General features: G+C 37.1%; 1 protein-coding gene across 1 annotated transcript; it reads right to left on the bottom strand.

Moving 5' to 3' along the window:
• Positions 1–835: 835 nt before the first annotated feature.
• On the bottom strand, positions 836–1,447 carry LOC132651242 (zinc finger protein 120-like; the record flags this gene model as incomplete). Its single annotated transcript, XM_060376487.1, has 1 exon — positions 836–1,447. A coding segment is annotated over one exon (612 nt), but the record flags the coding sequence as incomplete, so codon positions are not given.
• Positions 1,448–13,741: the final 12,294 nt, after the last annotated feature.

Below are 13,741 nucleotides of genomic sequence, written 5' to 3'. Positions count from 1 at the left end.
TCTTGTGTAAACTGAGGCAATTGAAAACAGTAAATGTTGAGAATCAGGATTATCAATAAGTCTTCCATAAACACCTTATTATATAATACTGTTGCATGTAATTGATATTCAACATTAATTGTATTCTTTTTAAAAATAAGTTTATTTACTTTAAATTCCAATAGTAATCCCTCTCCCTTCTCTGCCCAATGACTACCCTCCGTTCCTATTGCCCCTTATTATATAGTACTGTTGCATGTTCCCTTCAGAAAAGGGAGGTCATTTCCACTGAGCTAGTTTTACAGTTCTGTTGCATCTCAGTGGACCAAAGTACACAAAGGCCTTTCCAAATTGCTTATACTCACAGAATTCCTCTCCAGTAAGGATACTTTTATGATGATGATGACTCTAGATTTGTGCAAGGCCTCACCATTTTAACACATTCATAAGTTTTTCCTCTATTATGAATCCTTTCATGATGATGAAGATTATACAAATGTGGAATGGTTTCACCATGTTAAAAGCACTCACAGTCTTTCTGTCCGTTAGGGTTTCTTTCATGAGTGTGGAGATTATTCTGAAGTCCAAAAGTTTTTTCACATCGGTTACAGTCAGACATCTTTCCAGTATGTGTTATTTTATGTATTAGGAGATGTTATGTGCAAAGGCTTTGCCACATAGTTATATTCATATGGTTTCCCTCCAGAATGTGCTGTTGTCTTAGGAGATGATTGTTACATGCAAAGGCTTTATCACACTAATTACCCTCACAAGGCTTCTCTCCACTGTGTGTCTTTTCCTGTTTTCGGAGACTACTCTGCTGTGCAAAGGCTTTATCACATTGGGTATATTCATAAGTTTTCTTTCCAGTATGTGTTCTTTTATGTCTTATGAGATGACTGTTTTCTGCAAAGGCTTTACCACACTGGTTACATTGATAAGGTTTCTCTCCAGTGTGTGTTCTTTTATGGCTCATGAGATGACTGTTTTTTGCAAAGGCTTTACCACACTGGTTACATTCATAAGGTTTCTCTCCAGTGTGTGTTCTTTTATGGCTTAAGAGAGTACTGTTTTCTGCAAAGGCTTTGCCACACTCATTACATTCATAAGGTTTCTCTCCAGTGTGTGTTCTTTTATGGCTCATGAGATGACTGTTTTCTGCAAAGGCTTTGCCACACTCATTACATTCATAACGTTTCTCTCCAGTGTGTGTTCTTTTATGGCTCATGAGATGACTGTTTTCTGCAAATGCTTTGCCACACTCATTACATTCATAAGGTTTCTCACCAGTGTGTGTTCTTTTATGGCTTATGAGATGACTGTTTTGTGCAAAGGCTTTACCACACTGGTTACATTCATAAGGTTTCTCTCCAGTATGTGTTCTTTTATGCCGTATGAGCTGACTGCTTTTTGCAAAGGCTTTACCACATTGATTACATTTGTAAGGCTTCTCTCCAGTGTTTGTTCTTTTATGCCATATAAGAACAGTGATATAGGGGAAGGTTTTCCCACATAGAGTGCATTTAAAGGGTTTCTCTCCAGTATGACTGCTTTCATGCCTGCAAAGAAAATTGGCACATATGAAAGATTTACCACAGTCATTTCATTACACTAATAAATATATTTATCTATATGAATTAATTTCATAATTTTGTCTAATGGTAAAGAAGAATCAAATTTTAAAGTTTTATCACTTTATTTACATTCACGGTATTCTCCTTCATTACGGGTATTTTTGAATATTCCTGTGATGGTAAGAGAATTTGTTATGTGGATCACTTTTATAGCATCATTTTTCTATAACAGGTTTTCTACTATATATGAAGAGTATTATAAGAATTCAGAGTTTTACCACAGCAATCCCATTCACAAATTTTTGTACTGTATGAATGATACTTCATTTACAAAGTGAGCCAGGAAAAGCAGAAGTTCCAAATTCCTAGTATTCATAGGTATTTTCAGCAATATGAGTTTGCTGATAAATTCTCAGTGAAGTTGCAAAACCAATTAACAGTAACCATTTATCACATTCAGAAAATTTACTCACAGTGGGGACTACTACCAAATCAATTGTTCTTGGAGAAAGACAGGGACACTGCTTCTTTCAATATCCCTATGCTCATGTGTCTTAGAATCATTTTGACATATGATATACCAGTTTAATTTACAAAAATAATAAAGATTCCCACATTGAATTAACACAGTTCGTTTTTTGTTCATCATAGACATGTCATATAGGGATTAAGGTTTCTCCACAACAAAATTCTTGATTCTCATAAGCTGCTCCTTTCACTAAACTTTACAATGTTACTGCACGAAAATGAGTAACACTGGTTCTACTATAAATTTTTTGCTTATTAGAAGGTTTTGGACACATACTGATCACCAATTCAGTGTGTATACCTCTTACAATATCTGAGTAGATAGAATGAGACTAAACAGATTGGCAGTTCAAGTCAGTAGCTGTAATGTCCATATGATTCAAATGGTATTTTTGTTACAATATTATTTTTTTTTCTTCTATCTTAGGGGAGTGCCTTGTAAACACAAATCAGATACCTGACATTGAAGTACATGGAATGATGAGATTTTAATGATCATCAGTACGCATAAAGCAGTGCTGTTTTTACACTGTTGCTTTTCTTTAAAACTTCCAGGACACAGCCATGTGTGCTGGTACATGCCTTCAATCCCAGCACTTGTGGAGGCAGAAGCAGGCAGATCTGTGTGATTTTGAGGTAAGGCTGGTCTAACAAGCAAGTCTAAGAAAGTCACAGATACCCAGAAAAAAAATCTTTTTCAAAAACAGAAAATAAAAAGCAGCCAATAACCAAACAAACAAAAAACACCAAACTTCCAGGACACATTAAAATTTAAGATTTATATCTGTATCAACATGCACATAAAGTTACCTTTTATTACTTGTAGAACTTTGAAAATGTTCTTCAATATTATGGTCATCCCAATTGTAGCCTAAAATATAGTACGAGAAAATATATATTATTGGAAATATCATATTATTATTAAGGTAAACTTAACTCACTATCTTCTGTGACCCTTAGAACCATGCCTGATTTATTTACCACATTCCTCCTCATTCTCAATTGGAATTACAGAAGAGGATCAATAACAAAGTAAGATTTGTCTCTTTATTTTAAAAGTGAAAGAAAAATTGCAGTCTTACCTATAGAAGTGAGGTTTTCACAGGTCTCTAGCATCACATCTTTGTAGAGTTGCTTCTGTGAAGGTTCCAGCAAGGCCCACTCTTCTTGGCTGAATTTCACATGCACATCATTGAAGGTCATGGAATTCTAAAATATGCCATACATTTGTACAACAGAAACAGTGGCAACAATATAAATTTATACTTCATTGCCAATATAATCATATAATTCTAGTGCTTCTTTAATTTATTTTCTGACACAGAAGTGCGAATGTTAGACAGTTGGGTGCTGCGCGTGATGTGAAGTAGGGGAGATGAAAAAGCCTAAAGGTTAGATTGAAAAAAAAAAACCAAAGGCGTGCTTCAAAAACCTGTGTTTCATCAGTTTGTAAGACATGAATATAAAGTAGCCATTAGTTGGGTTCTTGAGCAATCTATGAATCATCTTCAGTTACTTGGGTGAGTAGGTCAGCACCCTGTCATGAGACAGGTGGAAGGACAAAACACAGTCATGATATTTTATATAGCAACAAATGAGATGTGTTGATCAGGGGACACTGAACAGATGGGTAACATCAGTCAAAAGACAACATGGTACTGAATATTATGTTTTGACCAGGGCTCAGGGATGTGGCATATCAGTATGTGAAGAGGGGGGCTCATATATTTGTGGAAGGGAAAGTGGACTACAGTGAATACATGGATAAAAATAATGTGAGTGGCAAGCAACCACAATCATAGCCAATAACATCATATTTCTTTGTGACCAGACAAAAGAAAAGGAATAGAACACATAATTATTCTTTGATCATTGTTTTGTATATCCTCCTTACTTAATAATGTAGTCTATAGATTAAAAATAAAGATTAAAACTTTTCCATTAAAAAAGAAGTGTTAATGTTATCACTAAGTCATTTTAGAAGAAAACGGAATAACAAGTTTTAACTGTATCATATCTGAACTTTTTGAAGAGGATATAGCTTTGGAATAGACATGGCAATTAATGTGGACAAAGACAGAGAGAAGAGTGTGAAATAGAGAGACAGACACATAGAGACAGAGACACACAGAGAGAGAAATTAACAGATGAACAATACTAAGTACAGATCAGAGAAATTTATTAACAGTTACTAACTACAAAAAATGGTGGACAAGCTGGGTGTATTCTGTCATGCTTTCAATTCCATCACTCAGGAGGCAGACACAGGTGTACCTTATTGAACTGGATGTCAGCATTATCTCTTCAAAGAGTTCTAGGACAGCCAGACCTATATAGTAAGACAGAGCCTCCCCTAAAAGTCAATCAAACAAACACAAAATATTGAAAGAACTCAGAGGTCTTTACTGAAGCTTCTACAAGGAATTATACATTCACTCCTGTTGTATATTTATTTTCCAGAAATCCGCAGTGCCCCAGCTTAAACTGTAACTTCAATGATATCTTACTAAAAGGGAATGCATGTTTAAACAGGTAAAAATAGAAGACAAAAATATTAGTGGTGTAAATGATGATCATAAATGAGCAACATAAAATAGGAGAAATGGCTCAGCAGTGAGGTGCTCTTACTGCTCTTGCATATAATTGGGCTCAATTGTTAGTGTTTACTTGGGACCCACTACTTTCAATTGCTATAAGTTCATGAATTCTGAAGACATCTTCAGACTACTGTGAGGATTAGGCACACAAGAGGTGCATATTCATGCATACAATCAAAATACTTATATTCAGTAAAAACTAAAAATAGATCCCAGATGGCTGGGGTGATTGTACACTGTGTCTGATAACCTGGGGAGCAGAGACTGCACAGTGACCAATAGTTGGATCTGTGGTCCCCCAAACACCACTGACTGTGTTTCCAAGGTAAGAAGAAAACCAATGATGAGGGAAACAATTGGGTCCAACCTCAGAGTGCCCAGCAAATCTCTGTGAAAATTCCTTGGATGTTGCAGCAGGAATAAGTTTTTCAAGCAAAGGGACCCAAGAAGGAAGCAGGAGTAACTATTCTAATACCTAATAAAACAGACTTTCAACCAAAATTAATTGAAAGGGATGAGGAAAAGGGAATCCAAGATGGCATTGCCAGGAGGACCAGGATAGGAACAAGACAGCAATGTTGGTACAGCAACTAAAAGACTAAACTCTGGGTCCTAAAAGAACAGCAATCGTGTTTCCCAGGTGAGAGGAAACTCAGTGGTGTGGGGATCATTCAGTTCCACTCTCAGGTCACTCAGTGAGAACCCGGAAAATATCTCAGGCGCAGGATGCACCTGTGTGTCCTGATCACCTTCCCAGGCAAAACTGTGTGCTCCTGGGCACCAGAGACTGGGAGCCCCAGTCTCAAAAAAAAAAAAAAAAAAAAAAAGAACAGGGAAGAAGAAAGTTGGACTGACCTCAGGTCACCCAGTCTATCCCTGGAAAAGGTCCTGCAGGCTGGTGGGTGCACAGCTTCCAGCCTTGAGTGGGCCTCCAGTTGCGAGACCTGCATGCCCTACTCTCCATCACAGACAGAACTCTGTGCCCCAGGACACTAGAGGATGGGTTTCCCTGTCTGGATAAAACCCCACAGGCAGGGAAAGAGCAGGTCCCAGCTTAGAGCACTCAGCCAACTCCCCCCCACACACACTACCACCACCACACATGGGAACATTCTTGGAAATGTTTTCAGGTTCTTTCCCAGTCACCAGCTTGGTAGCCATCTGGCAAGTGCCTACCCATTCTACACACCATGTCAAACACCACAGACTAGGTCTTCATGTTGGGAGAAAACCCAAAGGTGGGGAAAACATCTGACCCTACCTCAGGACACCTAGCTCTGGAGAAGTTTCTGGTTATTCACAGGCTCCAGACTCTAGCCTCCTGCTGCACATGTGAGAGCAGTGATCAGCTGCCACGGGTTACTGCTTCGGTACTGGGGCACAGAGCTCTAACCTCAGACCAACAGAAGCCTGGGATCCCCAAGATCAACCCCCAGATACTGCTCTAAGGGACAACCAGTTAGCCCTAACTAAGCTGACCAAACCATGGGGTACCCAGGTTACAGCTACAGCTTACTAAATTTACAGCAAGAAAGCCAGAAGCAGGACAGCTGTCTCCAGGACTTCTCTGGGTGAGAGAAGAGCCCCCTTGACTAACAAAGACCACAATTACTGCTCAGGTCTCTATGCCTGTGGTGAGTTTTGGCAATTCCTGAGAAATACCTGCTATTCAGTGACAGTACCTCAAAAGCTGAGGAGCCCTCCTTCAGGAAAAATCATCTTCCTGCCAAGGGGATTATCCCCACCACAGGATTCCAGGAAGCGCCAGAAACTAACACCCAACACCTAAAATAGCCAAATGGGTAGAGGCAAGTGTAAAAGCTCAAAAAGACAGAGCAGTATGGCATCTCCAGAACCCGGTTATTCAGGGGCAAGCCGCCCTGGACACACCATGGTAAATGAAATTCAAGAAGATGACCTTACATCTGTGCTTATGAACAGGATAATAGCGGAAAAAAATAAACTACATAAAGATCTAGATGAAGATAAAGTCAAACAGATTATTGCCTTTTGCAAAGAAATGGAGGAAGATAAAGTCAAACAGATTATGGACATCCTTAAAGAAATACAGGAAGTTGCAGCCAAGTAATTTGTGGCTTTTAGAGAGGAAATACTTAAATCACTAAAAGATATTAAAGAAACAGAGGATTGTTTGAACAAACAGCTGAAGGAATTGAAGGAAACTACGGTCAGAGAAGTGAAGGAAATCAATAAAATGGCTCAAGATCTGATAAGAGAATTGGAAAAAAATTAAAGAAAACACAAGTGGAGGAAACTGTGGAGAGAAAGAACTTAGGGAGGAAAAGAGGAACTACAGAAGTAAGCATAAGCAATAGACTACGAGAGATGGAAGAAAGAATCTTAGGTGTGGAAGACACAATGGAATAAATAGATGTAGCTATCAAAGAAAATGTTAAATCTAAAAAATTCCTGACACAGACCATCCAAGAAATCCAAGACAACATGAAAAGCAAAACCTAAAAGTAATAGGAATCAAGGAAAAAGAAGATTCCCTCCTCCAAGGCCCAGAAAATATTTTCAACAAAATCATAGAAGAAAATTTCTCCAACTTAAAAGAGAGGTCTACAAGAATACAAGAGGCCTAAAGAACACCCAATAAATTAGACCAGAATAGAAAATCCTCCCACCACATAATAAACAGTAAGTATACAGAACAAAGAAAAAATACTAAAAGCTGCAAAGGAAAAAGGCCAAGTAACATATAATGGCAAACCAATCATTATCACACCTGACTTTTCATCAGAGACTATGAAAGCCAGAAGGGCCTGACCAGATATCATGCAGACCCTAAGAGAACACAGATGACCACCCAGGCTACTATACCCAGCAAAAGTCTCAGTCATCATAGATGGAGCAAACAAGATATTTAATGACAAAAACAAATTTAAACAATACCTACCCACAAATCCAGAGGTACAGAAGCTCCTAGAAGGAAAACTAACTACAACCCAGGAAAGCTAACTACATTCAGGAAAACACAGGAAAGAAATAATGTCACTACAGCAAAACTAAAAGTAACCAAGCACACAAACACACTACCACAGCAACATCAAAATAAAAGGAGCTAACAGCCACTGGTCATTAATTTCCCTCAACATCAATGGACTTAACACTCCAATAAAGACACAGACTAACAGAATGGATATGTAAACAAGACCCAACAATCTGTTGCATACAAGAAACACATCTAAGTCAAAAAGATAGACATTACCTGAGAGTAAAAAGGTGGAAGGTTCCAAGCAAATGGACCCAAGAAACATGCAGGAGTAGCCATTTTAATATCTAATAAAGTAGATTTTCAATCAAAATTAATCAAAAGACACGAGGAAGGTCATTTCATACTCATCAAAGGAAAATTCTGCCAAGAAGAAATCATAATTCTGAACATCTATGCTCCAAATACAAAGGTACCCACATTTGTAAAAGAAACATTAATAAAACCTAAACCGCACACAAATCCCCACACATTACTACTGGGAAACTTCAACACCCTACTCTCAACAAAGGACAGGTAAACAACAGAAATTAAACAAAGAAACAATATCTCTAATAGAGGTCATGTATCAAATGGACCTAACAGATATCTACAGAATCTTACACCCAAAGACAAAAGAATTTACCTTCTTCTCAGCACCTCATGGAACCTTCTCCAAAATAAACCATATCGTTGGTCACAAAGTGAGTTTCAACAGATATAAGAAGATTGAAATAATGCCTTGTATCCTACCTAATTACCATGGACTAAAGCTGGACCTCAACAACAACAGAAATAGCAAAAAGCCTACACTCACATGGAAACTGAACAACTCACTACTAAATGACAGCTGGGTCAGGGAAGAAATAAAGAAAGAAATTCAAGTCTTCCTAGAATTCAATGGAAATGAAGACACAACACAACCAAACTTATGGGAGACAATGAAAGCAGTGCTAGAAGGAAAGTTCATAGCACTAAGTGCCTTCAAGAAGAAATTTGTAACATCTCACACAATCAACTTAATAGCTCATCTAAAGGCCCTAGAAGAAAAGAATCAGAAACACCAAAAAAGAATAGACACCTGGAAATAATCAAACTCAAGACTAAAATCAATAAATTAGAAACAAATAAAACAATTCAAAGAATCAATGAAACCAAGACCTGGTTCTTTGAGAAAATTAACAAGATAGACAAACCCTTAGCCAAACTAACTAAAAGCAGAGAGAGATTATCCAAATTAACAAAATCAGAAATGAAAACGGGACAAAACAAAAGACACTAAGGAAATCCAAACAATCGTTAGGACTTACTTCAAAAGTTTATATGCCAAAAAAATTGAAAATCTAAATGAAATGGACAATTTTCTTAATCAATTACACTTACCAAAGCTGAATCAAAAGCAGGTAAATCAATAAAATAGTCCTTTATCCACTAAGGAAATAGCATTCCTCAAAAGACTGCAATCCACAAAAAGCTCAGGACCAGATGGTTTCAGTGCAGAATTCTACCACTCCTTCAAAGAAGAGGTAACTCCAGCTATCTTCCATTTATTCCACAAAATAGGAATAGAAGGAACTATGAAACTCATTCATTGAAGCCACAGTCACCTTGTAACCTAAACCTCACAAAGACCCAACAAAGAAAGAGAATTTCAGGCCAATCTCCCTTATGAACATTGATGCAAAAATACTCAACAAAATACTTTGCAAACCCAATACAAGAACACATCAAATATATCATCCACTATGACCATGTAGGCTTCATGCCAGGTATGCAGGGGTGGTTCACTATACAAATATCCATCAATGTGATCCACAATATTAAAAAATTGAAAGAAAAAAAAAACACATGATAATCTCCTTAGATGCTGAAAAAGCATTGAAAAAATCAAGCATCCATTCATGTTTAAACTATTGGAGAGATCAGGGATACAAGGCACACACCTAAACATAGTAAAAGCAATATACAGCAAGCCTGTAGCCAACATCAAGTAAACAGAGAGAAACTTAAAGCAATCCCACTGAATTCAGGGACAAGGCAAGGCTGCTCACTCTCTCCATATCTCTTCAACATAGTTCTTGAAGTCCTTGCTAGAACAAGAAGAAAATTAAAGGAGACCAAAAGGATACAAATTGGAAAGGAAGAAGTCAAAGTATCACTATTTGAAGATTATATGATAGTATACCTGAGTAACTCCAAAACTTCTACCAGGGACATGCTACAGATGATAAACACCATCAGCAAAGTGGCTGGATACAAAATTAACTCAAAATAATCAGTAGCCCTCCTGTATACAAAAGATAAAAGGGCTGAGAAAGAAATTAGGGAAAGAACACCCTTCAAAATAGCCACAAAGGACATAAAGTACCTTGGTGTGACCATATCCAAGCAAGTCAAAGACTTGCATGAAAAAAACTTCAAGTCTCTGAAGAAAGAATTAGAAGAAGATAGCAGAACATGGAACTATCTCTGATACTCATGGCTTAGCAGGGTTAACATAGTAATAATGGACATCTTACCAAAAGCAATCTACAGGTTCAATGAAATTTCCATCAAAATACCAACAGAATATTTTACAAACCTTGATAGAAGATTTCTCAACTTCATATGGGATGCTATGAAAGCAGTCCGAAGAGGAGTTTGAATACCAACAAAGGCCATCATAAGCTATTGGAGACATCCCATACAAGCAACTTAATGGCATACCTGAAAGACCTAAGAAAAAAAGAAACAGACACACCCAGCAAGAGTAGACCACTAGGAAAAACCAAACTCAGGGCTGATATCAATAAATTAGAAACAAAGATAATAATTCAAAGAATCAACGAAACCAAGAGCTAGTTCTTTGAGAAAATAAAAAACACAGAAAATTCTTAGCCAAAGTAAGTAAATGGCAGAAAGACACTATCCAAATCAACAAAGTCTGAAAGAAAAAGATATAATAGACACTGAGAAAATCCAAAGAACCATTAACTTTTATGTCAAAATCCTATATGCCCCAAAATTTGAAAATCCAAATGAAATATACAATTCTCTTTAAATTCCACTTACCAAAGTTGACTCAACATCAGGTAAAGATAATAAATAGTCTTATAGTGCCTAAGGCAATAGAGGCAGCCATCAAAATACTCCCAACCAAAAGAATCCAAGGGCCAGATGATTTCAGAGCAGAATTCTACAAGACCTTCAAAGAAGAGCGAATACTGATATTCTCCAAATTATTTCGCAAAATAGAAATGGATGCAACATGACCAAATTCCTTTAGTGAGACCACAGTCACCTTGATAAATTCTCAAAGATCCCCAAAAAGAAAGACCAATCTCTTTTATGAACAATGATGTAAAAATACTCAATAAAATACTTGCAAACCAAATCCAAGAACATATCAAAGATATCATCCACCATGACCAAGTAGGCTTCATCCCAGGCATGCAAGGGTGGTTAAGTATATGGAATCCATCAATGTAATCCACCGTATAAACAAATTGAAAAAAAGACCATTTTCATAGATGCTGAAAAAGCATTTGACAATATCCAACAGTTATTCTTGTTTAAAGTCTTGGAGAGACCAGGGACAAGGCACATATCTAAAAATAGTAAAGATAGTATACAGAATATATACAGAATAGTATATAGCTAACATCAAACTAAATGAAAAGAATGTTTAAGTCAATTCCACTGGACTTGGGGACAAGACAAGGCTACACACTCTCTCCAAATCTCTTCAATACAGTACTCGAAGACCTATCTAGGGCAATAAGACAACTAAAGGAGATTAAGGGGATACAATTGATAAGGAAGAAGTCAAAGTATCTCTATTCACAGATGATATGACAGTATACAAAAATGAGCCCAAAATTCTACTGTAGGGAACTCCTAGAGTTGAAAAACACTTCAGCAAAGTGGGTGGATATAAAGTTCACTTAAAAAAAAACCTCAAAAAAATACACTCCTGTATGCAAAAGACAAATGGACTGAAAAAAATTAGGAAAATAACACCCTTCACAATAGCCAGTAAAAAAACAAAACAAAACAAAAAAACAACAACAACCAAAAAAACATAATGTATTTTGGTGTTATCCTCAACAAGCCAGTAAAAAACCTATATGAACAACAACAACAACAACAAAAAACCCCCAAAACTTCAAGCCTCTGAAGAAAGAAATTGAAAAAGATACCAGAAGATAAAAATATCTCTCATGCTCATGGATCAGTAGGATCAACATAGTAAAAATTGCCATCGTAACAAAAACAATCTACAGATTCAATGATATTCCCATCAAAATATCAACATAATTCATTAAAGAACTTGAAAGAACAATTCTCAGCTTCATATGGAAAAATAAAAAAGCCAGAATAGCTAAAACAATCCTGTACAATAGGGGATCTTCAGTAGGTATCACCATTCTTCATCTCAAGGTCTATTAAATGTCAATAGTAATAAAAACTGCATGGTACTATAATAAAAACAATCAGTGGATCAATGGAATTGAAGTGAAGACCCGTAAATAAACCCACACACCTATGTCCACTTGATTTTTGACAAAGAAGCCAAAACCATGCAATGGAAAAAGGACAGCATCTTCAACAAACAGTGCTGGTCTAACCTGAAGTTTACATGTGGAAACATGAAAATAGATCCATATTTATCACCCTGCACTAAACTGCAGTCCAAGTTGTTCAAAGACCTCAACATAAAACCAGATACACTAAATCTGTTAGAAAAAAAAGTGGGAAAGATTCTCGATCTCATTGGCATAGAAGGTAACTTCCTCAACAGAACACCAAGAGCACTTACTCTAAGATCAAGAATTAATGAATAGGATCTCATGAAACAAAAATCTATGAAGCAAAGAACACTGTCAATAGAACAAAATGACTGCCTACAGCCTGAGAAAAGATCTTCACCAACCCTATATACAACAGAAAGAGCTAATAAACAATATATACAAAGAGCTCAAGAAATTAAACTCCAACAATCCAAATAATCCAATTTAAAACTGGGGTACAGAACTAAACAGAGATTTATCCACAGAGGAATATCAAAATGGTGGACATTAAATGCTCAATATCTATAGCCATCATGGAAATGCAAATGACATTCCATCTTAAACCCATCATGGTTAATGTTAAAACCTGAAGTGACAGCAAGCTAGCAAGAATGTGGAGAAAGAGTAACACTCCTCCATTGCTGGTGGGAGTGCAAACTTATACCACCGCTTTAGAAATCAATCTGATGCTTTCTCAGACAATTGGAAATAGTTTTACTTCAAGACCCAGCTATACCATTCCTGGGCATATATAAAAAAGATGCTCCACCATTCAACAAAGATATTTGCTCAACTATGTTCATAGCATCTATATTCATAATAGTCAGAATAGGGAAACAAACTACATGTCTCTCAAACAAACCATTGTTTTACAGAAATTGTGGTACATTTACACAATGGAATGCTACTTGGGTATTTAAAACAAAAAGGAAACCATGAAATTTTCAGGCAAGTGGATGGAACTAGGAATTATCATCCTAAGCGAGTTATTCCAAAACCAGAAAGACATGCATGATATATACTCATTTGTAAGTGGATAATAGCCATAATACAGGATAAACATACTACAAGCCACAGGCCTAAAGGAGCTAAATAAAAAGAGGACCCTATGGAGGATGGTCAATTCTTATTCAAAAGGGCAAATAGAATTGACATCAGAAGTGACTGAGGAGAGGGAAGAGGATGAGAGCCTAACATACATATTCTCTGAAAGACTCTACCCAGCAGGGGATCGAAGCAGATGTTAAGACTCACAGCCAAACTTTGGGCAGAGCACAGGGAGTCATAGGAAAGACTGGGAGGATAGAAAGACCCAAAGCTGACAGGAGGTCCATAAGAAGACCAACAAGTCCAATGAATCTGGGCCCAGGGGACCTGCAGAGACTGATGCACCAACCAAAGACAATTCATGAAGAGGACCCAGACCCCTGCTCAGATGTAGCTGATAGGCAGCTCAGTCTCCATGTGGGATCCATAGTAAGAGGATCCCACGTCTCTCACATGGACTCTGTTACCTGC

Source organism: Meriones unguiculatus, assembly GCF_030254825.1.
Source record: "Meriones unguiculatus strain TT.TT164.6M chromosome 13 unlocalized genomic scaffold, Bangor_MerUng_6.1 Chr13_unordered_Scaffold_41, whole genome shotgun sequence".
NCBI classification, from domain to species: Eukaryota; Metazoa; Chordata; class Mammalia; order Rodentia; family Muridae; genus Meriones; species Meriones unguiculatus.
The sequence above is the reverse complement of the archived record's forward strand: the minus strand, read 5'-3'. Positions and strand labels throughout refer to the sequence as shown.